General features: G+C 41.6%; 1 protein-coding gene across 5 annotated transcripts; it reads left to right on the top strand.

Annotated features, from left to right (window-relative positions):
• The first annotated feature begins 800 nt into the window (after positions 1-800).
• LOC105035288 (uncharacterized) lies at positions 801-24902 on the top strand. 5 transcript variants are annotated; one of them, XM_073242523.1, is made up of 12 exons: positions 801-1702; positions 2413-2540; positions 3467-3607; positions 4090-4176; positions 4615-4653; positions 4733-4886; positions 6205-6264; positions 15544-15636; positions 16233-16661; positions 16743-17038; positions 18446-18575; positions 24276-24902. In XM_073242523.1, the coding sequence occupies exons 1-12, from the start codon at positions 893-895 to the stop codon at positions 24756-24758; spliced, it is 2850 nt and encodes a 949-aa protein (XP_073098624.1). In that variant the 5' UTR covers positions 801-892; the 3' UTR covers positions 24759-24902. The 5 variants fall into 5 exon arrangements, with proteins under 5 accessions (XP_073098624.1, XP_073098626.1, XP_073098625.1 ...); XM_073242524.1 differs by lacking the exon at positions 4615-4653 and having other exon boundaries at positions 802-1702; XM_029261909.2 differs by lacking the exon at positions 15544-15636 and having other exon boundaries at positions 802-1702.
• The last annotated feature ends 1973 nt before the right edge of the window (positions 24903-26875 follow it).

Genomic DNA, 26875 nt, shown 5'->3' with positions numbered 1-26875 from the left:
TTAGATATTTATTCATCTAATATTATAAAAATGATTGAAATATACTAATTTAAAAATAGATAAAATAGCATTCTTGACTTTCTCCTATTTTCATTCGGTCGGACTTTACACACAAACTGGAAAAGAATCAAGATTCTATTGATCAAAGATTGTTGGTTGTTATCACTAGTTTTTCAAATTATGTCAAATATCTTGGTACTTATTTTTACATATTTTTATTAATTAGATCTTGATACTTATTTTAGCTTCATAGACTTAATTAGAAATATCAATAAGAATAAAAATATAAATATAACTAGATATGGGTTAAAAATAAGTAATAAATTCAGTATTTAATTGATAGTTTAAAAATTGATACATAAGTCAATAATAAAGAGCACACATTGAAGAAAAATAAGCCTTCAGGCGGTGTTGCTATACAAAATAATGCAATGACAATCCTTATTTGATATTTATTGATCTTGATTTTCATAATTTAGATCTGAACCGATCCGAACTTAGATCTGAATCGGACCTATATTTTATGAATTGGGGCTGGTTATATATGAATTCGATCTGATTCGAATGATCTATTAGATCAAAAAATTTGATTATAAATCTGATTTAATATTTTATTAAATTAAATTTGAAATCAAGATTCGATCAAAGATCGGAGGATCACTCGTGATGTGATCCGACTCAATCCGGCCATTTGCACCCGTGGCCTCCGTTTTCCCTCCCGTGTTTTCCCTCACGTGTGCATGATACGTGTCAACACCAGTATCACCAGCGCGATGCAAGGACCCAAAACCTCTCCACCTCGTCTCCTTGGTTATCCCGAAAGAGCCGCAGCGGACTGCTTGTTTTCATCAGCCTTCAGTAGCTTCAACTCCAATAATAATTCAAATAATTCATGGATTTTCTCTCTCTCCCCGCTTCCTTCTCCCCTACAAACCTCGCCACCAAACCCCACAAGCCCTCCCCTCCCCTTTTCCACTCCTCCCGGAAACCCCTGCCGGAGACCGCCCCGCCGCTCTCCGCCGCCGTCCGCCGCCCCCTAAACCCCACCACCATCCAGACCGACCCCGACCCCGACCCCTCGAATCACCGCCAGAATCTCCCCAACCCCCTCTCCCCCAAGCTCTGGCTCTCGAGCAAGCTCTCCCCTCCTCCTCCGCCTCCTCTTCCTCCTCCTCCGCTTGGGGAAGCCCTAGAAAACGAGTCCAGGGTCGGGAATTCGCCCTCTCGGGAAGCCAACAACGACTCCCTTTTGCCTACCACCGAATTCCGGCAAAAAGGTAAGATCTTTGTAGGCAACCTGCCGCTTTGGATCAAGAAGAACGAGATTGCGGAGTTCTTTCGGCAGTTCGGGCCCGTGAAGAGCGTCGTGCTGATTAAGGGCCACGATGACCCCGAGCGGAACGTGGGATACTGCTTTGTGATCTATGGAGGTCCCACTGTGGAGGAATCGGCCGCGAGGGCGGTGGAGTTTGACGGCATGGAGTTCCATGGGAGGATTCTTACCGTTAGGCTGGATGACGGGAGAAGGCTGAAGGCGAGGTCGGAGGAGAGGGCCCGTTGGGTGGCGGGTTCTGACCAGAGGGAGTTCCGGTCCAAGTGGCATGAGGAGAGGGATAATGCTTGCAGAATCTTCCGGAAGGTTTTGGAGACCCAGCCAGAGAATTGGCAGGCAGTGGTCTCGGCTTTTGAGAGGTTACAAAAGGTATCGATCTTGCTTTGAATTCTGAGATATGTTTGCATCTGATTTTAGCAAGTATTTTTAGTGTTTTCACTTTTTGAATGTTAAAAGAACAATAAAAGAATTGTCAAGCGTTTGTATCTTTTCGCATTATCTCTTGATGTGATATTCATATTAATTAGATGATTTTCCAAAACAGTCAGAAAACATAAATTCTATGGTGACAAAATCCAGTAAATTACACCATCTTTTGAATGGAAGGTTCAAATAATGATAAGAATCCTGATTCAATTTTCTGTTTATAATTATCTAATGTTCCTTAAACGAGCATACCATGTTCTACTTCCTTCTAGCTTTTTCAGTTCTGAAATCATCCATCCATGTTTCTAGTTTTCTTGAGTTTTGCATTTTTTTTTTGTTGTTAAGGGTTTTTTTTTTTTTGGGACAAAGGTTTGATGAGTATGAAAAGAGTATGCTAATGTGGATATGAAGAGTATATGTAACACATTTTAAATGACCCAGAGAAGTCTTGTTTGGATTAATCTTTTGACCTGGAGGCATTGTCTTTATATAGACTATTCTTGCCATTATTCTTGCCAACTCTAGTATGTGGTGCAAACTTCAAGTGATAGACTACATGGATACTTGCTGCATGAATTTGTAATTGATTGTAATCTAGTTGTTATATATACGTGCGTCCTATTCATGTGCTGAAAATGTTCCTTTTCGTTCAGCCATCTAGAAGAGAGTATGGTTTGATGGTTAACTACTATGCAAGAAGAGGGGATAAGCATCATGCCCGTGCTACTTTTGAGAGCATGAGAGCAAGAGGAGTAGAACCAAGCTCATATGTGTATACAAAGTAAGGGCATTCTTTATCCAATCTTCTGCTTCATATTATTGCATGGTGAAAGCTTGAAAATGCAATTTATGGCAGACAATACAGACTTGAGATGGCGTAGATAAGATTGTAATTTGCAGATATTTGAGTTTGTAAGCTGTGGTGGATCTTGACATGGTCTGGGGAAACTAGAAATAATTGGAAAAGATTTGAAACTATACATGTGACATAGTGAAAGGAATGGTTTCTCAAAATAGCATCATTGAAATCTTATTACCAGTTAATCTTAAAAATGAAATTTAAGTGATAATCAATTAATATTTATTTCAAGTTCTTTTTTGTTTATAAAAAAATTATGTTGCTTGAAATTATCCAAAGTGTTCTAGTGCGATCACTTTTCAAAATCCAAAATGCTTGTTTGTACATTTCGCTTTTTTCTTTCAACAAAAAAAACTTGATATATGCTCTATGATAATATCCATCTTGACATTTTTTGTTTACCACAGAATTAGTTGATGGAAGCAACAATATAAAAAACTTTAATATGGAGGACCTTGTTGTTTGATGACTCTGCAACTAACATTAGATCTTGTGATGCTGAATATCGTAATTTTCATTTTTCCTTTGGTTCACACATTTTTTTATAAAAATAAAAATGTTTCTGAACAGTAAATGATATATCCAAATTAGTGGAAAACATAAGCGATCAGCTTCTTTGATGACTGCAACCAAACTTATGAAAGGTATCAAAAGAAAATTGAACGTGAGATCTTGTGATGCTGGATATGTTTATGTCATTCGTTTTGGTCTCGATCCTTCATGCACACCTTTTTAGAACTAAAAATTTTTCTAGACATCAAATGATCGATCCAAATCAGAGGAACTCTGTGTCACTACTCATGTATAACTTTCCATTCTCCTGCATTGAAGTAATTCATTTCATGCAGCCTTGTTCACGCTTATGCAGTTGCTAGAGATATGCAAGGTGCATTAGCTTGCATTGAAGAAATGAAGTCTGAGGGCATTGAGTTGACTCTGGTGACATATAGCATTCTCATTGGAGGCTTTGCCAATGTTGGTGATGCTAAGTAAGTGTTAACTGTTCAGTAGCCATAGAATTCTGTACTAGTCTTGTTAGGTTTTCGCAGCTTAATGCTCTCATTTTGTTATTTTTTTTTTATTTCCCATTATTCAAACTGATGTTAAGGTTATGATGAATGAGATTCTGCTAGTACTGGAGTTTTCACTTTAGAACTGTTCTTAATCATGTTCCCATCTTCTGTTTCGAGAGAATCTTTAGCAGCCAACTGTAAATAGCCGAGACTTACATTTCATGATAAGACCAAGTTAAATATTTGCATTGGAGGATTTTTTTTAATGTTATTGTTTATTACGGTAATTATTAATACTTGGCTGATATGAGGTATTTGATGTGTTAGTTTTGTATCAAGTAATGAAGTCAATGTAAATATATTTAAATAAGTGTGTTGAAAATTAAAAGCTATTGCTGTTGTGTCAATAAGGTTACCTTTTGGCCTGGATGCTAATATGTTTCCATTTGCTTTATAAGATCTGCAGATAGGTTGTTTAAGGAGGCGAAGCAGAAAATTACATCCATGAATGCCATCATATACAGCAACATTATATATGCTCATTGGTTAGTATTCTCTGATTGAATTGTCCATGCAGACTCTTTTTTTTATTTTGTCGGGCTTTTCTTGGGTATTTATCCATAACTAATTTTTTTAAATCTCTTAATGGATGTATCCTGAGCTCTGTCTTCTGCCTTTGCTAACTTTTGCGACTTTTCAATTTGGACTTGTGGCATTATCTTATTCTCATGAATCCCCTTAACAAATGTGACACATTGTTAACAATGTGTTAGTTGAAAGCAGTGCATCTATCTTCATCATTTCGCTGCAGAATTGCTCTATGCATCAAGAACATGTAGTTCCACCTCACGGGATGGGTTTTCTCTTTGTATTAACTTCATTACTTCTGAGAACTTTCCAAAGCACGTCCCCAGTGTATATTTCAATGCTATTTTTTTCTCATTTTCGTATTTTACCTTTTACTTTTTTTAAAATGTGGATAGGACATCTTGCCCTCAATTTCAGTTTCAACCTCAACCTTTGTAAGATGAACTTCTACTGATCAGATCAAAACTCCTGTTCAATTACCAAGAATTGCTAAAACTTTTCCAACACTTGCAGTCAAACTGGTAACATGGCTCGGGCTGAAGATTTGGTACGGGAAATGGAAGAAGAAGGGATTGATGCCCCTATTGATTTATATCATACTATGATGGATGGTTACACAAATATTCGGAATGAAGAAAAATGTTTAATCGTGTTTGAAAGACTTAAGGTACACTGAAAATTAATTTCAATTTCATCTTGTAATTTTGATTCTCTTTCCTTCATGGGTAATTGAAAACATTCCTTTATGAAAAATGAAAAAGCAATATATTTGTACTTTGCCATTGTCATTTTTGAAGAATTTGTTTCACTTATTTGCAGAATATTTTGATATTGGCATGCAGCTGCTTTAGCTGTTTTTGTTATTTATCCCTTTTTTCTAGAACTATTTGAGGATATCTTTTGTGAGGATAAAGCTAGCAGCTGACTGTGTACTGGCCCCAAATCCAAAGGGTCGTGTTGAAACCTGAGTATCTCCATGTTTGTCGAATAAGCTTGCTTTTGGCATACTGTCAGACAATGCCTATTAAAGCCAAAGAAAATAAAAGAGTGGGAAAAAGAAAATCAGGGAGAAAAGAATGCAAAACAACTTGGTTTATAGGAGATATGAGCATGGATTCAACATCCCAGCAATTTTATCTGAAAAAAATAACCTGACACTTTTCTCATTATTTTTTTTTCTTTTGTTCTGGATAAAACCTGAGTATCTGCAACATTTGTTGAATAAGCTCACTTTTGGCATAGTGTCAGACAATGCCTATTAAAGGCAAAGAAAAAAAAGAGTGGGAAAAAGAATATCAGGGAAAAAACACTACAAAACAACTTGGTTTATAGGCGCTAAGAGCATGGATTCAACATGCCACAGCAAGTTTATCTGAAAAAAATAACATGACAGTTTTCACTTTTTTTTTTTCCTTTTGTTCTGGATAAATTTGCCAACAATTAGAAACAAAAACCTATCAGAGGGATGTAATAATTTAGACCAAGAAGCAGCACTATTAAATAAGATGCTGGAGTAATGTCCGTATGAAGTATTTGTTTCATGGTCAATAGCTTAGCATTCTGATAACTTAGGCATAATATGTGAATTCATTGCAGAATTCTTCACAACATTTTGACCTCAAATTGAGCTTTCCTATGCTTATACATTATTTATGTTTTTCCATAGGCATATTTATTGGGAGGTTTAATGCTAAATTTACATCATCATTGCTTTCTAACCATAAACAAGTTGGAGATACTTGGACATGCTTCCTATTATGTCATGTTCATGTTACCATATGCATCTTTGCGGCACAAAATTGAGATGTCATGATCATTCAGTGAAGCTGAAAAAATTGTCAGCTTGAGGAACATGCAGCAGTTACTGAAAAGTATTTCTAAAATATCATGGATGAGAATAGTCAAGTATAGTGCCAATGCAGACTTTATTGATGCTGTAATCTGTTGTTATCATGTGTTTTGATTCTATCTTGCATGTTCTGCAGGAATGTGGGTTCACACCTTCAGTCATCAGTTATGGGTGCCTTATTAATTTGTACACGAAGGTATATGTCATTTCTTTTGTATATGCTTTTTAGTGTTTTCTGATTAAATCCATTTATCAATTTTTCCTTGGGTAATGAATGCAGGAAGTTGGGTGTTCGTGCAATCTGTATTCTGGAAATAATCTTTAAGCAAATATTATGTTACTATTGCATTTTTTGAATTTAATTTGCTCCTTTTAAATAGTCAAAGTTTGTAATTTAGGAACCAGAAAGGCACAATTTTGAAAATTTCTTGACATTTAACATTTAATAGAAATACATGTTATTAGAAGCCTGGGCCCTGCAAGTTTTGATATGATAATGAAAGTGCTGAACTGTCTTGAGAAAATTTGACATGAGTATCTTTACTGCCTGTGACATGAACATGTAGGTACATGTCACTGCCACATGGCACAAGCTAATCCCTCTTTGATTTGGGTACTTAGCTAGGCAAAGCAATATTAACATGGTAAGCCATTGATATAAAAGTATGGTTTTTAGAGGCCAATATCTAATTATCTAGGCCATCTTGGTGGATGACTGACATTTAGATGGAAATGGAAGGCTGAAGAACTTCTAAAGGGACCAAGATATCCTCATTTCTCAGTTAATATATAATAAGGCCAAATTTGTGAAGCATATTAACAACTGTTGGGTATAAAATAACCCCAGCCGAAGTTCGTAAAAGGCTGACCTTTCTAGGGCTCTTCCGGCTTCTGACCTTGTGTGGCGTCTTTCCGAACTCCCCCGACCGTCCGAGCTTCCACAATACCATCCGGACTTCTCTAATAATGGGCTCCTTCATTCATCTACCAGACTGCTCCAAACGCTTTCTGAGCTTCACTATCAGCCGATTTTCTACAGTGATCGACTATTCTCCGAATCTCAGCCTAGACTTCTTCTGATCACGAACGACTTTACTCCGAACTTCTTTCGGGCTTCGTCGACGTCCGAGCTTTTCCAACAACAGGACTTCTACAATAACCAGACTCCCTCCAAGTTTTTACGGCGGTCGACTGCCTTTCGGATTTCATCGAGCTAATTTCACCTGAGCTCCTACAAGAGCCGGATCCCAAACGAACTTCTACGACGGATAGACTCCACTGGATCTCTATTCCGAACTTCTTCCGGACCTCGTCAATGATCGAGCTTCTCCAGCAGCAGGACTTCTACAATAAGAAGTCTCCATCCGAGCTTCCACGACAACTGATCTTCGACCGAGCCTCTACAATAAGCGACCTCTTTTCGGACTCCTACGAGAGTTGGACTCCGTCCGAACTTCTACAGCAGCACCGTATCCCGGACTCCTCCAACGTTCGACCTTCCGCAGTGTCCTCAAGACTCCTCCAGCGGACGAACCTCCACAACGCCATCCGAACTCCGCTGTCGGTCGACCCTCTGTCGGATTTCTCATGAAATCGGACTTCTCCAATAGAAAGTCCCTGTCCGAGCTTCTACCGCAGATGACTTCCGCCTGCAGCATCAGCGCTCTAGGCATCCGACAATAGTGGACTCGTCAGTAACCTCGGAAACATCCGAGCCTCTCTTAGATTGCAGAGACAGAGAGCCATTCCGCTCCACCAGACGTCCCAGCCGAGCTTCAGCCGCCAGGCCCGAACTCTCTGGCAAGTCACGACAATGGCCACTACCCCACTCCACTCTCTGTAATAGATTCCACGTGGCCTCATCACTCTCTGGCAAGTCGCGACAACGAACATCACTCCACTCTCCATAACAAACTCCACGTAGCTCTGAACGGCCCACTGACGCCACTACTCTCCGTAACAAACTCCGTGTGGCCACGAATGGCCCACTACCAGGCGGTTACAGACGTCGCTGTTGATCAGTTACGCTCTCTGTCTACAAAAAGAGGACCCCCAGATACGTTCTTCTCTAAGCTTAAAACTCTATCTCGAAATTTTACTAAAATTTCATTTGAGTACTCCATTTTTGTTGAGGCAGAGAACTGACTTGAGCGTCGGAGGGTCTTGCCGGAGCACCCCCAACTCCGGTTTAGACTTCTTTTGCAGGTCCCGATGGCGGACGCGATCTCCTCGACTCCAGCTTCTCCGGCGTTGGCGGAATTCTGCACCAACAGAATTGGCGCTAGAAGGAGGGCTCTGTGTCTTCGCAGTACCCTTGTTCTTAAAGGAGTTCTCAGCGGGATTGTCTTCGGTCATCTTCTTCGATATTTTCTCCTTCTCCCGTCAGATCTCCACCTGATGCCTCCCCGAAAGGCATCCACCAGGCGATCCACGGCCTCTGCGGTTAGATCTCAGCGAGACCCGCAAGCTCCGGCCTCGTCTTCGGTTTTTCAGGCTCCTCCGGCAATGACAGTCGGTATGGAGTAGTTCGATTTGCTGGTTCAGCAGGTCAGGGGCCTCACCGAAGCAGTGCAGGCCATGCAGCAGCAGCTGCAGGCATCAGTGCGGCTGGAAAGAGCATCGCCGGAGTTCCAGAATTCGGTGATCGGGCGGGTCACTTGGGCCAGTCGCCCTGTCTTCCTCGGAAAGGGGAAGTAGAAGGTGGAGAGCCCTCCGTCCGATCACGATTCCACCTCCGGAGGGTCCCTACCTCCATTCCACCAGAAGATCCTCGAGATTCGCAGTCGAGAGGACCTCCTGGATCAAAGATTTCAGGAGATGAATCGGCAGATCGAAGAGCTCTGTCATGCTCCCACTGCTTATGGTGAGGACATCTGTACTGACCCTCCTTTCTCTCAAATGATCATGCAGGAACCAATCCCACCGAACTTCAAGCTCCCTCAATTCGAAAGCTACGATGGGATCTCGGATTCGGTTGACCATCTGGAAACCTTTCAGACAATGATGCTGCTCCATGGCATGCCAGACGCCATCCTGTGCCGAGCTTTCCCATCCATCTTGAAGGGAGCGGCAAGAAATTGGTACTTGGCACTGAAGCCGAGTACCATCTTCTCCTTTGATCAGATGAGCCACCAGTTTGTGGCTCATTTCGTTAGCAGCCGGCGTCCCCGAAGAGATTCGGAGTCCCTCATCAATATCAAGCAAAAGGAGAGAGAATCCATCCGAACTTACGTCAACCGTTTTAACGCCGCCGTGTTGGAGGTCCGGAATCTGGACCAATCAGTTGCAATGGTCGCCTTGAAGAGCGGTCTTCAAAAGAACGATCTTCTGTTCTCTCTGGAGAAGAAGTATTCCAGGGATTTCGCTAATTTACTGGCTCGGACCGAAGGATATGCCCGAGCAGAAGAAGCCTTCAAGATGAAAGACGAGGAAGCCGCGAAGGAGCGACAGGCGGGTGACTCCAGCAAGCCCGCAGCTGAAAAAGGGGTGAGTGAAGCTCGGCCACATTCTCGAACTCTCCCCGGACACAAGCGTGTCCGAACTCCCCTCCGAGCTCGTAGGCAGAGGAGTCCGGACCGCAGGTTCGGCGAAGCTCTCCCCCAGGAAGATTCCACAGCTATACCCCCCTCAATGCTCCAAAAGCTCAAGTGCTGATGGAGGTTAGGGAGCAGCTGCCAAGGTCGGAAAGGATGCGCACACATCTCGGGAAGCGCAATCCTAACAAGTTCTGCCTCTATCATCGTGACCACGGTCACGATACGGAGGAGTGCATTCAGCTCTGGAACGAGATCGATGAGCTCATCAGACGAGGTCGGCCTGACAGATTCATTCGATGCCGGCTTGAAGGTAGGGAAGATCGGCCGAGGGCCTTGCCACAACCGGAGCCGCCAAGGAGGGAGGAACAGCCTGAAGATCGGTCTTCAATTGGGATCATCAACACCATCTCTGGAGGACCCCGACGGGGAGCAGACCTTCCTCGATTACGGAATTCGAAAAATCTACGAATGTATTACCAATAACTTTGCCTTAAATAAAAGTTTCTTTCATATTCGCATATCTTTTCTTTTGGCATGAGCTTGTAATGACAGGAAGTAGCTCCTTTAGACAATCGAAATTAAGCATATCAGGAACAGGAGGAAAACCTCGTCCTGACACGAACAAAGGTCCGGTTATTTAAAGATCGGATGGGGGGAGAGGCCCTTGCAACGGTCCTTATGTGCCCTCACAGTCATGTTAGGAACAGAAGGAGAACCTCGTTCTAACATGAGCAAAGTCGAAAATCCGGTTATTTAGAGATCGGATGGAGGGAGAGATCCTTGCAACGGCTCTTATGTGCCCCCACAGCCATGTTAGGAACAGGAGGAGAACCTCGTCCTAACATGAGCAAAGTCGAAGGTCTGGTTCTTTAGAGACCGGATGGAGGGAGAGGTCCTTGCAACGGTCCTTATGTGCCCCCACAGCCATGTTAGGAATAGGAGGAGAACCTCGTCCTAACATGAGCAAAGTCAAAGGTCCGGTTATTTAGAGACCGGATGGGGGAAGAGGCCCTTGCAACGGCCCTTATGCGCCCTCACAGCCCTGTTAGGAACAGGAGGAGAACCTCGTCCTAACATGAGCAAAGTCGAAGGCTCGATTATTTAGAGACCGGATAGGGGGAGAGGTCCTTGCAACGGCCCTTATGTGCCCCTGCAGTCCAAACATGAGCTGAAATTGACTGTGTCAGGAACAGGAGGAGAACCTCGTCCTGACACAAATGAAGACCTGATCGGTCAAGACCGGATGAGGGAGGAAGTTTCCTCAACGGCTCCTCTACAGCCCTACAACCCCGTTAAGAGCAGAGGAAAACCCTCACTCGAACACAAAAAAAAAAGAGGAAAGAGAAAAGGGAAAAGCGACGAGCTACGCCGGTGATAAGGGAAAAACAAACTACATCAAAGACACAAGGAACTTCGTCTCAACGAGGAAGGAGATCCTTGTCAAAAATCCTCAGTCTCTAAGAGGGAACTCGACAATGGTAGGAGAAAATCGACTTCCTTAAGGTAACGAGAAGTTCGGGCCCTCAAGTTCGAGCACCAGGAGGAAGCGTCAAACTCGAGTGGCCTCGAAAAGACCTTCGGTTATGAACAAAAAAGGACAAATCAACACGGTGATGATTGGGAACTTTCAAACAACGTCAACATCGAACAAGATAAAAGACGAAAGAAGCTCGGTAAACAATAACTCAAAGCAAGAATAGACAAAGTAACGAGAAAATTCCTTCTCATTTCATTAGTAAAGTGTGCATTACAAAGCCTTTGAAGGCCAAAAAAGAAAAATGACAAGAAAAGAAAAGAATGCATGGAAGAACAAAAGGTAAAAGAAGCTCTAAGGAAGCTCGGCTTTTTCCGACTTCGAGCTCTCGGTTCCAGTCATTGTCAGAGATTGCTTTAAGTTTTCGACTTCTTCTTTTAGTTCCTTCTTTCTTAAAAGCATCTCCCGGTACATCTGGTGGAACCGTCGGCTTTCGCCCTCCGACTTCCGAAGTCTCTTCCTCAGAACCTCGGACTCCGCCTCGGCATCTTTGACCGCCTGCTGCTTGTAGGCCAGCTGAATCTTCAGCCGCTGCAGTTTGGCCTTCTCCTGCCCAAGGACCACGGATAGTTCTTCCAAGGTCCCCCTTAAAGAGCGGAGCTCATCGGAGCCTTGTGCAGAGATGGCCTGGACTCTCTCAGACAACTGCCTCTGAAGGTGGGCAACTTCTTCGGTCGCTGTCTTGAGTTTCCTTCGGTAGTCGTCTATTTGTCCGCACCAGCCGATGCGGTAGGCGTTGTAGTTCGCCTCGGCGTCCTGCAGCTGCTTCTGAAGGTCGGAGAATTTCTTCGATCAGTCTCGATCGTGGTCGGCCTGAGCTGCGAGCTAGGACGAGCTCCCTTTCAACTGGTCGATCTTCTCCCGTGCAGCCGCCAGCTCGACTTCAAAGGACCTGATCTTGGAAGCCTGAGTCCAAGATTGGTCGCTGGCACGTTTTCGGAGTTCCTCAAGCTCCGTCACGAAGTCAGCCTTCTTCCGGGTGTAGTCCATGAGACCCTTTTTATGGAGGTTCCGAAAGCGAGTAGCCTCCACAGTGACTTCCGAATGGCTCTTCCTCAGCCGGTGAAGTTCGTCATCCAGCTTCTTTGATTTTTTCCTCAAGTGATGAACTTTTCTTTTGAGGTCTCGAATCATCGACTTCAGAGGAATCCCCTGTGGTAGGGGAAGAGCTTCGGCAGGACACTGTCGTTGGGAGACAAGAGCGCCACAACACAAATTAGTGCCAGAAAACAAAAGAGAAGAAAAAGAAGGCAGAGTAAGACAAAGGAGCTCTCTGTAAAGGAGAATCTGGTTTCATTGATTAAATAGTTCTTAAGTACAAGAGAACGAAGAAAAGTTACAAAAAAAAAAAGAGAGAATAAGAAAAGAATACAAAATTAGAGGTTTCGGACCTTTGGGGCAGAAGTGGGGAAGCTCGACGCCTCCGGAAGGTCGGTCGCGGCAGCCGCGGTAGTCGAGGAAGTCTCGGCTGGAGGAAGACCGGCAGCAGCTTCAGAAGGCCCGGCTTCGTCATCGGACGCCTCATCCAGGAAGCTGAGGTCCAGCTCGAGAAACTTTCCGACCACCTTCTCTTGGCAATGTTCGAAGCCCTTGTTGAAGGTGGCCTGGCCGAACTCGACCTTCAGATCCCTCATTTGGAGGAGGTTTTGAACTCCTCCACTGCCCGGACCATTGTCTCCGAGACCAGGGTCGGGATCTGCACTTTCAACTCGGAGATCTCGGCCTCTGCTTTCTTTCTCTCCTCTTCCAAGGTGGCCCTCAAGTCTGCCGAGGTCTGCCCCTCCTTCTGCAGCACCTTTTGGAGACTCACGACTTCGGCAATCTTCTCCTTGAGGCGGGCGACCTCGGCCAGGCGACCTTCCTCCGCCTGGGCGGCCTCCTTCCTAGCATTGTTCATCGCCTTGATGTTGGCGATGAGCTGGTGTCCAATCTGCAAGAGCGGCCAGGGAGTCAATATAAAAGGCAAGGAATAAATAAAGTAAAGAGGCGAGAAGAAAGAGTAAATTGATCTACCTCGAGAAAGGATCCTAGAGAGTCCCAGACCCGCTGCTTAGGATCGGCGTGGACGATCCTGTGGACGACCTCGGGCAGGATGCACCCGTTGACCAATCTCTTTATTAGATCCCTATTGTTGAAGGGATTCTCCTCCGGATCTTCTTCGGAGCCATCGACCCTCTCGATGGTAGCCCTGCTGCTGCGGCTCTTGCGGGCCAATGTCTTCTTTCTCCTTCTCCGTTCGGCCCCCGGTGCCTCCTCGGGCCGGACCTCTAGAGCGGGAACCTCGACTAGGGGGCTCCTTGAAGAGGCCCGGGGGACTGCGAGCTCGACGTCGGAGGGAGAGTCGACGGCAATGGCCGTCTGGACAGGCGCGGCCGAGCTGATCTCTTCTGCCCTCGCCTTCTTCGCCGACCCAGAAGTTGTAGCGCCTTTCCTCTTGTGGGCCTTGAGACTCTTGGCTAACATCCAAGCCGCATCCGTGTCCATATCTGCAACGAAAGAAGATCGGCACAGCTTAGAAATAGAGCCACGAAAAAAGGGAGAGTTTTGGAACTAACCTAGGTTGGTTTGTAGGATGCAGAGATGCAGAGATCGGGACGACTCGAAGAATGCCTCAGGCCGAGAAGGACGCTGGAGAAGAACGAAACTCTCAGGAAGAAGCAGGGACCGAAGAAACTCCCAGACAAAGTGAGACCCCTGAAGGAGGGAGGCGGGTTTAAATAGGCGACGGGGTCCGGCGCAATAATGACTGCAGATTTCTCTGACCGATCTACAACCGCCACGTGTCCCACTCACCATGGCAGACGGCTAAAAGCAGCTGGCAACTGACAGAATCATTATTGCGCCGTACCTAGAGCAACGCTCCAGTGAAAATTTCGAAAAAATCTTTTCGGATCGCCTCGATTTGAAAAAGTTCCAGCACCAGCGCGCCAAACGCCAAAATATCTGGAAATAATTGAGTGCGAAAATCAAGGGAGGCAATTTCGGCTGTGAAAATTTTTCTGTACTTCCTTCATTCGGAACCTGAACTCGGAAGTAGGGGGACTGGTGTTGAGTATAAAATAACCCCAGCCGAAGTTGGTAAAAGGCCGACCCTTCCAGGGCTCTTCCGGCTTCCGACCTTATGTGACGTCTTTCTGAACTCCCCCGACCGTCCGAGCTTCCACAATACCATCCGGACTTCTCCAATAATGGGCTCCTCCATTCATCTACCGGATTGCTCCAAACGCTCTCTGAGCTTCACTATCAACCGATTTTCTACAGTGATCGACTATTCTCCGAATCTCAGTCTAGACTTCTTCCGGCCACGAACGACTTTACTCCGAACTTCTTTCGGGCTTCGTCGACGTCCGAACTTCTCCAACAACAGGACTTCTACAATAACCAGACTCCCTTCAAGTTTCTACGGCGGTTGACTGCCTTCCGGATTTCATCCGAGCTAATTTCACCCGAGCTCCTACAAGAGCCGGATCTCAGACGAACTTCTACGACGGATAGGCTCCACTGGATCTTTACTCCGAACTTCTTCCAGACCTCGTCAATGACCGAGCTTCTCCAGCAGCGGGACTTCTACAATAAGAAGTCTCCATCCGAGCTTCCGATCTTCGACTGAGCCTCTATAATAAGCGACCTCTTTTCAGACTCCTACGAGAGCTGGACTCCGTCCGAACTTCTACAGCAGCACCGTATCCCGGACTCCTCCAACGTTCGACCTTCTGCAGTGTCCTCAAGACTCCTCCAGCGGACGAACCTCCATAACGCCATCCGAACTCTACTGTCGGTCGACCCTCTGCCGGATTTTTCATGAAACCGGACTTCTCCAATAGAAAGTCCCCGTCCGAGCTTCTACCGCAGATGACTTCCGTCTGCAGCATCAGCGCTCTAGGCACCCGACAACAGTGGACTCGTTAGCAACCTCGAAAACATCCGAGCCTCTCTTAGATTGCAGAGACAGAGAGCCATTCCGCTTCACTAGACGTTCCAGCCGAGCTTCAGCCGTCAGGCCCGAACTCTCTGGCAAGTCACGACAATGGCCACTACCCCACTCCACTCTCTGTAACAGATTCCACGTGGTCCCACCACTCTCTGGCAAGTCGCGACAACGAACACCATTCCACTCTCCATAACAAACTCCACGTGGTTCTGAACGGCCCACTGACGCCACTACTCTCCGCAACAAACTCCGCGTGGCCACGAACGGCCCACTACCAGGCGGTTACAGACGTCGCTGTCGATCAGTTACGCTCTCCGTCTATAAAAAGGGGACCCCAGATACGTTCTTTTCTAAGCTCAAAACTCTATCTCGAAACTCTGCTAAAATTCCATTTGAGTACTCCATTTCTGTTGAGGCAGAGAACTGACTTGAGCGTCGGAGGGTCTTGCCGGAGCACCTCCAACTCCGGTTTAGACTTCTTTTGCAGGTCCCGGCGGCGGACACGATCTCCTCGACTCCAATTTCTCCGGCGTCGGCGGAATTCTGCACCAACAACAACCATATCAGGTCTTGATTTTAATATTTAGTTATTATATATTCCATTTATTGTAGTATCAAAAGATAAAAAGTGTTGGCCAATATATTGATATCTTATTAGACAGTGTCTCGAAAAACAATGAGATTCCATATGTTTATATATATACACTAACTGCTTGATACTGATACAAACTGATATCTCAGACAAAATCTCAGCTGAGATGAAAATCATGTATGAAGGGTGGCTGGAAATTTATAGATAGATATCATACTTTTAGGTGGTGAAGTCTTTTACACATATGAAGATGCAAGTATTACCACTTCTGGACTAACAGAAGCCATTTGGTTTAGACTTTAGAGGGTGCTGATTGTCTGAGTGGTAAATTCTTGTGTTAATACATGATACTAGGTTTGCTACTTTGATTCCACTCATCCTAGTTTCTTGAAAAAAGAAAAAAAAAGTGTTTGTTTTATGCTGAAAATTAGATTTACTTATCCTAAAAATCAGATTTGCTTCTCAATATTATTAAAATTTCATAAATTTAGTTGGCTTTGTATGTTAGTTATATGCCTGAAGTTCTGCTTTGTTACAAATAATGACTGATTACGAATTCTCATTCTTCCAGATTGGGAAGGTCTCAAAAGCCCTTGAAGTTGGCAAAATGATGAACTCATATGGAATTAGACACAACAGCAAGACATACTCAATGTTGATCAATGGTTTTATCCAGTTGAATGATTATGCCAATGCTTTCAGCATTTTTGAGGAAATGCTGCAATCGGGATTAAAACCTGATGCTATCCTCTATAATATTATAATAAATGCATTCTGTAAGATGGGTAACATCGATCGGGCAATTCGTCTTGTTGACAAAATGCAAAAGGAGAGGCATCGACCTTCTGCTCGAACATTTAGGCCAATCATATATGGCTTTGCGGCAGCCAGAGATATGAAAAGAGCATTGGAGATTTTTGATCTGATGAGGCAAAGTGGTTGTGTTCCAACTGTAGAAACTTACAATGTTCTTATTCTTGGTCTTGTCCGCAAGCATCAGGTGGCTTGAAAAGTTTGTATATGAAGTTATTTTGTGATAATTGTTGAATCATGTATTTATCCTATACCTTTTTTTTTATAGATGGAGAAAGCTATTGAAGTCATTGATAAGATGTCTCTTGCTGGCATTACTCCCAACGAGCATACTTACACAACTGTTATGCAAGGTTATGCTGCTGATGGTGATACTGGCAAAGCTTTTGAATATTTCACAAAAATCAAGGAGAAAGGTCTAAAGCTTGATGTTTTCACCTATGAAGCATTACTCAAGGCATGTTGCAAGTCAGGGAGGATGCAAAGTGCTTTAGCAGTAACACGGGAAATGAGTGCTCAGAAAATACCAAGGAACACATTTGTGTATAACATCTTAATTGATGGGTAAATGTTATTCTACATGATAGTTTGTTACTAATAATACCTGGCATATTGGAGTTTGAATTGCATCGATATTTCTTTATATAATGTGCGTCATTTTTCCATGACACTGATTCATAACTTTGTTGATAAAATATACATTCTTTTGGAGGTTGAAATGCAATATATTGTAAATTGAGCAAATTTCTCCCTTAGAAATTTTCTTCATTCCAGCTTCAAATGTTGGTTTCTTGTGTTCCTTTTTCTAACATTATAGTTTGTTAGCTACCACAGTATATATTTTTTGAATATTGTGCATGCAATAGTGAAGTTAAATGTGCTCCATATTTGAAGATTAATCAAGAAATTGGCTTGGAAAATTCATCTGGCAAATTGTATATACTAGATTTAGGCTTTAGCTTGTAAGCAGGACTAAAATGACTGCCTGTCATATATTTACACCATGTGGTGCAGTTGTGTAGCAGGATGACGGACAAGGGTTTATCAAAGTAGTGTTGCAGAGTTGACGAAAAGAAAAGGGAAAAATTATATATGCAAAAAGCATAATAAATTATTGATTTACTAAAATTCCTAGAAAATATAATAAATCTTAAATGACAGGATAGCTACAGCATCACGTAAGAGAATGGGATTTTTCTACAAAACTCAAATCTTGATTGGAGTTAGCACAACAAAATAAGAGCACTAAAATCTCGCAGAATTTTTGAATTCATGACTCTGCCAAAATTGAGGTACAATTGAGTATCTGTTGTTTTAGGGTCCTTTACATTGCCTAAGATATTGGATACCTTAGAATTTGGTTCAAATTACAAAGAGTGTAAAGCTGAAAAAGACAAAAGCCAACAATTCAGCATGCTTAGTTGCCTGTACTAACTTTTGGATCTTGATGCATAAAAATTGGTGATGGATGAATCAGACATTAGAAAATGTGCAACAAATGAACTAAGCCTGACGTGAATTCAACTATATTAGCAGCTGACATCATGTTGACATCAGGATGTTGCAGTGCTTGTGTTTGCGTCAAATGGTTCCAGCATAAGGCTGGTGGTGTTGGGTGGATCTAATGCTGCCTAGCCAGCATCAGATGCAAATTCTGTGTTCAATTCTTACTTGTCCACTTCATAGCCTTTCAGAATTTCATCAAGCTGGCTTCTCCCATGGCTGAGGCTTGGAGACAATAAATGGGCCCTTTACCTGTATCGTAATGTTTATAGGGGTTTAAAGAGCCGTCACCAACTTTATTTTTCTGATTTATATATGATCCAGTTTTGTCCAATTTTCTGGATCCTAACTGAAAGAAAATCAATCTCTCACCTGTAAAGTTCATATTGATAAAACTTTCATTTCCCGAAATTCCAATGTTGAAACTATTTTTTCTTATTTTATCTAATCAGTTGACTTTCCATGCAGATGGGCTCGAAGAGGAGATGTTTGGGAGGCTGCAGATTTGATGCAACAAATGAAACAAGATGGAGTTCTACCTGACATCCATACATACACCTCATTCATAAATGCGTGCTGCAAGGCTGGCGATATGCAGGTAATTTCGTGTACTTGATTGCAATGATGCTTTTTTAAGTTAATAGCCAGGAATGCATGAATTTCCTTTGATAGCAGCATGTTATCTACCTCCAAAATCAATATGTTTTATTGTTAGAGAAGAATCAGTTGTTCAAAATCCAGGACTCAAAGAGAAAGGATACGTGTTCAGGTGTCTTCCACAATTGTCACTCTAATATTGCCAAAATTAGAGCTTACATTTGGAAATTATAATTTTTTTGGCTTAAGTAGGATCAAATGAGAATTTTGATCTAGGGGTCAATTTCTGGAACAGGTAACATGACAACCTGTTGGGGTGTCCCTAGTTGCAGAAAGCTTAGAGACTCCTTTTCTTAAATTTAGGGTTGTCTAAGTAGTTTCACCTTAGCATGTTCAATGATTTAATCTAACTAATTATAATAGCTCATATATGAAACCTATAACTACTTTTTTTTTTCTTCATGGTAATCAGTCAGTTATGATTAAAAATAGTTTCTCCCTATCCCTCTGCTGTTTGTAGTTGAGATGGACAACTTTAGAGTACATCTATTTATAGGTATGATAGGTTCTGTCTTGAAGTCATTATAGTTTCCTAAAATTTTAGAGTGCATTTGTAATTGTTGATTTCCAATAATGATATTTAATGCTGAAATGATCTATTGTAGTTGTGCTTTCATGATTGTATTTTTCCAATGATGACACATGTGAGTGACCTTGCTTAGAAGATATATCAGTTATAAGAGTAGGAGAAGGATATTAATTTAAAACAAGAGTAGTGATTTTTGCTTGAGTGCTAGTCGACGTAATGTGATACATGTTGAACCTATCATGTCAAGCTTGATATACATTTTTAATCCTTTCCCTATTAGCTTAAACATTGGGGATCAATTGTTTAGTGAATATGGTAGTAGTGCTCAAGTTTGTTGGAGGTCTTGTCTCTAGTGTCTATTATCCTTGTTCTTATTTGTCATCTTGCCTTTATCTTTCTCTCGAATAGGTTGTCTCCAGATGCATGGTTCGGGCTCCACATGAGGGTGGTGTTAAGTCAAGATGAGTGCTGACCAAGGATTTAGGTAGCGGCAGGTTGGGTTGGTACCACCTGTACTTTACCCATTCTGACAAAAAGTTTGCAACCAGGATAGGTGCAAGAATATTGGTCCCTTAATAAGTTAGGACATCTTGTTTATCCTGGTTGATATGGGTCAAGACCAGCCAGTACCAAGGTTGGCTTGGTTTATACCAAGGCATGACCAACTGGGGTGTCTAGTTTTCAAGAAAAATAGGGTTGTGTAGCAGGGGCCATGCTCTCTTTTCTCATTTCTCTAACCATATGAGTGGGATATGCATGTAGAAGCATGGAAAGAGAGAGAGAGAGAGAGAGAAGCTTAAATTCAATTTGGGAAAAATATATGCAACACCCATTAGGGGGCATATAGGAAAGCCCCTAATCACAGTGTCCATACTGGTATTGCTGCTATGCACTTCATCATTAACTCAAACCATGTTTGGGGATATTAAAATATATCAATATTTATTAAAATATCATTTGAGATAGCAAGTTTGACATATGAAAAGAAAAAAATAAAGAATTACATCCCGGTGCTATACATAGACATGCAATCTTGGCTCAGCTCAATGCAGCCCAATTTTTGCAAAGCTCAGGTTTCTTTTATTGGCTTGACTTGCCAGGCCGGGCCTGGATTCTTTAGGCCTAATTAAAATCAGGTAGGCTCAACCTTGCTATTTTTTTTAGGTTAACTTGATCCTACCCCACCTGAATTTTTATGTATATTATACATATATAGATTAATCAATGAAATAATGTTATATATTCAAAATTGAAAATCGAGAAGGAAATGGAAAAAGGGATGGAAGGAAACCCTATGTCCCTCTCTCTCCTTTGTCATCTCTGTGCCTCTTCCCTTCACCCTTTGCTCTAATGGACATAGGGATCTATCGTGGATATTTGCAGTGGAAGTTTAGCACCTTGTTCATGATATATCTACGCATAAATCATGCTTAGAGGGTTTAAAGAATTTTTCCTAAGCCATGACAATATTTTGTAGTTGTATTTCTTGTACCAAGAGTTGCTGAGATTGCAAAGCACACGATCCTCTAGGCATTACTATCCACAGTCACGTTGGTCCATTTGCATGATTTTAGGAACCTTTCTTGGCTTACAAACTCCAGCAAACAGTGAGCCCATGGAATGCTTTGTACAAAGGAATAGATCTATTGATTTAGATATAACCTCTCTCTTTTCCTCTCTTTTAGAGTACAGCCTATGGCACCTCCTATCCTTTTTCATTTTTTGTGATTTTTGACACTCAATGCCACCACTATAAAGTTTGGTGGTTGCCTCATCTTCGCTGCCACCTAGTATCCTACTAGGACACACCAAGAGGGGAGGTGTCCCGTGCCTCTCTTCTCGTGACCTAGCATGCAGAGGAAGGGAAGCCACCTAATTGAGGCTCAGTTATGCCTCCATTCACTCTTGCATGATTTAGTTAATAATTGAGAGAATAATTAATTGAAAACTTATTCTAATTAATAATTGGAAATAGGTTGCATGTGCCAGACATGTTTGTAGGGTAAGTCAGCTAAGGTTACTATGTGCCCAATAATATGCCCCTTCAGGTTTGCTATGTCACTTGTGAGCAGGGGAATAGGGTGCCTATATTACATTATTGAACCTTTAGTGAGCTAGGATTTCCTTCTTCCTGCACAAGCTCTTTTGCTGCAATTTGGTTTCTTATCATTCTAGTGTCCTTGCATGACCATTGAGAATATGAGCATTGTCAGACTGTTAGTCATATGATGTCTGGATCTTGGATCATAGAAGACACATTGGGTAAAACTATATGCACGAAACCTTTTGGAAAACAATTAATATTAAGTATAGTAAGTTTGCAAACCAATTAATTATTTTCCAGAATATATGTAATAGCCTGGGTCTCAAGATACTCATGTCTAAATGTGGACACAATGGCTGATGATTGTTCCCTTGTTGGATGGTTTGATCCTCACTCACATCTGGACCTAGTAAACTAGTATGCTTCTTATTAGGGATATGATCCAAGGTATCATGGATTATATATGGGTTTGATCTCAAATTTACTGATCCCCAGAACGTAGAGTACCCCTCTCTTGGTTGCCACCTCCCCCACGATCGGCCTCCACTTCCCCCTCTCCCTTTGTACCCCTGGTCTGCTTGGACTTGATTTCCTTTCACATTCTCTTTCACCCTCTTTCTCCTAGGCCATCCTTTTTCATTCTCATCCCCCATTGTGTCGACTAGCCATTGCCTCCTCGCCCTCCCCTCCACCCCAAAACTATATTGACCAGCTTCCTCTCTTTCTCCTCTAGTTTGGCCAAGTTGGATCTGATTGGATTAGATATGATTAGTCATTTGGCTGGTTGGGTTGGGCCCCGACAATAGCTTTTTCTGCCATGCCAGGGTGGGCTTGGCTCTTATAATTGTCTTGATGTTAGTCCTTGGCTCGAACCAAGGCCCAGCTTGGAATATGCTTTAGTCTAACTATACTAGGATGTGGGACTGTCCTAAGAGTCAGGACAATGCTGTCCTGATACCATACTGTTCTAGAAAAATAATGGTGGGGTCTCTGTGCCAGTATTTTAAACCTTGTTATTGACCATTTTCTTATCATCTTAACCTTTTGGAATCAATTGGTTAGTTAACACACTCTAGTGCCTTGACAGCTCATCTTGGCGTAATATCAGCCCTGTGCTAGTGCTCGGTATGCTTCCCTTGCCAGCTACCAAATCTCCTAAAAACTAGCACCCAATGGCACAGAAAGGCACAATACATACTGTTCCAATGCCATACATGCATGCCGCCATTATGTGGTACTTCAATTTTTGTGTTAATTTCTTAGAGAAAAATGAAAAAAACAAATTATGTACTGAGAATTGTATTTATGATAGTGGAAACTTCAAGTTGGATGAAATCTCAAAGGTCAAACCAGAATTTCCCCTTAAGTAATTGGAACTCAAAGGGGCTTTGATTCAAAGAGCAAGTTAGAAGTGTGTTCATGGTGTGAGAAAGAGGAGGATATCTATGTTTATTTTCGATTAAAGTTATGTGAAAAAAATGGCAAAGAAATAAATTGGTCATGAAGAAGGATTCAGAAAAATAAAATCTCAAATATTTTGGATGTGGCTTGTTGGTTAAAGTTCATCATTTGGTATAATTCACATGTCCATGTCACAACTGTTGACATGCATATCTTGTATTGTAATTGCATCTGTGCCCTTGCATGGTTATCATTAGTCTAAACCTTTTTTTTTTTTCTAGGGAGTCTAAATTTCTTGTAAAGGTATATAGTTGCATAAAGAAATACCATATGATCATTGTGATATGGTAATTAATAGATATATATTTGGGATGCTCAGTGGATCTTGGAAATGGTTTTCTCAAATTATCTGCTGCTGGGACAATTGGTCATATGATTACCTTTTGATGATATAAATCATGGTGTTGATATTGATAGGCTTTTGAGCATATTTATGATCTGACTATGTCATGTGGTTAATTAACTATGTTTTTATCTGCTTCTATTTTTCTTTTCCAATGTGATATAGAAGAATTGGTTTGAATGCTTAAAATGTCTGATACTTTTGTTCAAGAGCTACATGCTGAAATTGCATATAGTCAAGACATGGTTCACAAATATGCAGATGTGTAAGTGTATGTATGTTTGTTGATTTTACAACAATGTCTTCATTTGGGACCCTTAGACCATGAATCTAAATCAACCTTTAAATATTGTTCATTCTAAAAGACAAAATTATATTGAAATTCCATTTGTTGCCATCTTGAAATTTCTTATTCAGAACCATCTTTTTTGCACGATCAATCATCATAGTGTAAAATTTCATTAGGTTACAAAAGTAGAATGTGAAGTCGAAACATTTCCATCGATTCCAGATTGTTCTGTCATGCCCTTACTTTTAGGAAATAAAAATTCTGGTTTTCTGATACATATTGCTATCTTTAGATCTAAAACAAAATCATGGAATGGTTGCCACTCAACCTTCCTTGGAACTTTTAAAGCTTGCAATTACACAGCACTTTATTCCTCTCTAAGATGGGAAATGCTAACAGATGCCCTAGGGAATCATTTCAGGTCATTTTTCCCATTCTAACTAGTATGTGTTTTATTATTGGCACTCTAACTATGAGTAATTCTTGTCATTATCTACTATCTTTGTTAAATTGCTCCATGAGATCTCCCAAAATCTCTCTCTATTTGAATCACCTGCCCACCTGAAGACTATGGTGGATTCGTATTGGGAAAAAATGTTAGGAACTATTAAGCAAATGTTGACATGCTATATGAATATAATGAGGAATTGCTTTTAGAAATGTTCCAAGGGACCTATAGGCAGGACCTTCAGAAAAAACTGACGTTAAAATTTTCAACAAAGAGCAGTAGAACTTGAAGCCCTATATCTTGTAGATGTGAATGTCAATATGCATCTAAGAAGTGCCTAAGTTATTACATTTAATTATATACTCTCTGAAGGAGAATAAGCTATTGCCACTTACGCTTGCAATGTTTTCCAGATAGCCATGAGCATCTTTTCATCAAGTCCAAGGTGCTGGTTGTTAAAACAAATTTCTACATGGGGCATATTTAAATTCTATTAGCATCTTTTGATTAGAATTTTCTGCATGCAGAGAGCAACTAAGATGGTTGAAGAAATGGAGGCAGCTGGAGTGAAGCCAAACGTTAAGACTTATACCACATTAATTAGAGGATGGGCGCAAGCCTCGCTTCCAGAGAAAGCTTTGAGATGCTTTGAAGAGATGAAAGTGGCAGGATTGAAACCTGACAAAGCTGCATACCATTGCCTGGTGACTTCTCTTCTGTCAAGGGTAACTGTGGCTGAAGAATATATCTATGCTGGAATTCTAGGTGTTTGCAAGGAAATGGTGGAAAATGATCTGATTGTTGATCTTGGGACTGCTGTTCACTGGTCCAAGCGTCTTCGCAAGATTGAGATAACTGGAGGTGTACTCACTGAAGCACTGCAGAAGACTTTTCCTCCTGCTTGGAACTCACATGAAAATTCTGAAATAGATTCTGGTCAACTAAGAAATCATTGTAGTGATGACAGCAATGATGATTTTAGCGACGGTAGTGAAGATGATGATGAGTAATCTGTATCCTGATGATGCTACATTTAATTCATATTTAGAGCCAAAAGTGTCAATTTTGTATCTAATTATCGAGATTTCAGCATCAGCTAATGAGCATTTCAGTTATGACGCAGGCATGTTTATGCATTGTGTTATATTTGATCATTCCTTTTCTCCACAGCTAGATCTCGTTGCTGACATTGTATCATATCTAAGCTGCTTTGGTTGTCCGTAGATTCTCTCTTCAAAGATGTAAATTATTAATATCACCTCCTAATGTAAACGAATATCTATTATATTTGTTTCTTCCACTTTATTATTTTATTGATTACAAATGATTGTGCCCATGGCAACCGGGTTGGAGACGCAAGAACACAAAACGAGGGAAGGAATGAGGAGTCCTATTTTCCAAACTGGAACAAACGCTGTTCCCCTTTGAGCCTAAACACAGTTGTGCCAAGCGTGGAGACTGGACTATGATGCTGCTAGAGACTATGGAGATGGATTAGGGGGTGGTAGCAAATTCGATCTAGAAACGTTTGTAAGCCTTCATAGTTTTCATAGGGTCGTTTTCTTGGCCCTCCTTCCCCAACTAGTTGGGGAAGAAGACGAGTGCAGGCTCCGGCAAGCAGCTCCTGGCCTGTATTTTAACGAGTTGCTGGTTCATATGGGTGGGAGGACAAGGAGACGCATCTTAATCTGTGACCCCCTCATCCAAGCAGAACCTCTCACCTGTGAGTCAACCTGGCCTTGGGTGTTCTGCTTCCATGAATGGGGATCTTACTGGTCAAAGTTGGTGGTCCTTCCATAAATGGGTTTCCACACACACTAATCAAATAAAATAAGTTATAGATGTTAACCGATTCATGCTATGGAATGCGCTTCTTTTCGTCTCCCTTTGTTGAGGATAAGATATTATAGAAAAGTTGGTTAATTTCTTGTTGACCCACTATTTATGTTCTCATGCTCCGACAAGTTAGTTTTCTATAGACAACAGCAATTTTTTATGAAATGAGTGAAAATACTATCCTATTTAGGCAATGGGTAAATTAGTTTCTCATCAAGTCGGTAAAGTAGTCCTTTTTTGTTCCTAAAATGCCTATTCTTATTCTGATGTATTAGCTGTTATACTCCAATCCAACTATACAAATCTTAAAGCAAGGCCAAAAAATGAAAAAGAAAAGATCATGTTGGACTCTTGATCAGAGTTGAAGATCGACATCTGAGGAGTCTAACTCCTCCCCCCTCCATCTCTAATTAAAAGGATAAAGTCTCCTTGGAAACTCACCACCATCGGCCTCTAATAGTCATCGAGAAGAATCATCTTTCTCTTCTCAAGTTCATCAGAAATTGTAGCCAAGCACCACCAGAAAGCCAGGTATGATGCCAAAAACTTTTGGTAGACTTTTCGCCCATCTTTCTTAGCCCTTGGGAGCCTTGATTTCGGTCGACAATCGTCGGATTTCTTTCAAGAAGTATTTTTTTTCTGATTTGCACCCCTCTTTCTTTTGATTTTTTCAGTGTCAGTAGTCATCGTTGATTGCCGCTTTAAGATTCATTGGCTGCACCATCACAACCCCAACCATCGCTAGCCACAGCCATGTCGACAGTGCACCCCGATGCCAGAAGTAAAAGGGGGAAACAATACAATGTGGAACCAAAAACAAGAGAGGAAAAGAAAAGAAAAGAAAAAAAAAAAGAAAAGAAGAAAAAGAGAAAAGAAAGAAAAGGAAAAAGAAAAAAAAAGGAGAGAGTTTCTCTCTCTCTTCCATCTTCCTCTCACTTTCTTCTCTCTTTCCATTTTCCCTCTATAGTTTTTTTTCTAGAAAATCTCATTTTCTCTCTCTAGAATTATATATCTCTTTATGAAGTTTATCACTTTAAGATTGATCTAATAGAGAGACTTTGAGCTGTCCTACTGGTCAGACAGTATATCTGTACTACTTGAGTCTTTATCAAGCATCACGGGATCTAGTTTGCATTGGTCTCTATCGTATCTTTGTATCTTAAGGGAACATGATTAAATAAAATAATTTGATTGAACTGACTTTTGATCGTTGGATGATGTATCAATTTCTACTTTGACTCTAGTTGGATACTATTGGTTTGATCATACTTGATCTATATTGAATCATCTA

The sequence above is a fragment of the Elaeis guineensis genome, chromosome 8 (assembly GCF_000442705.2).
Source record: "Elaeis guineensis isolate ETL-2024a chromosome 8, EG11, whole genome shotgun sequence".
Lineage (NCBI taxonomy): Eukaryota > Viridiplantae > Streptophyta > Magnoliopsida > Arecales > Arecaceae > Elaeis > Elaeis guineensis.
This window is presented reverse-complemented; position numbering and strand designations above follow the sequence as displayed.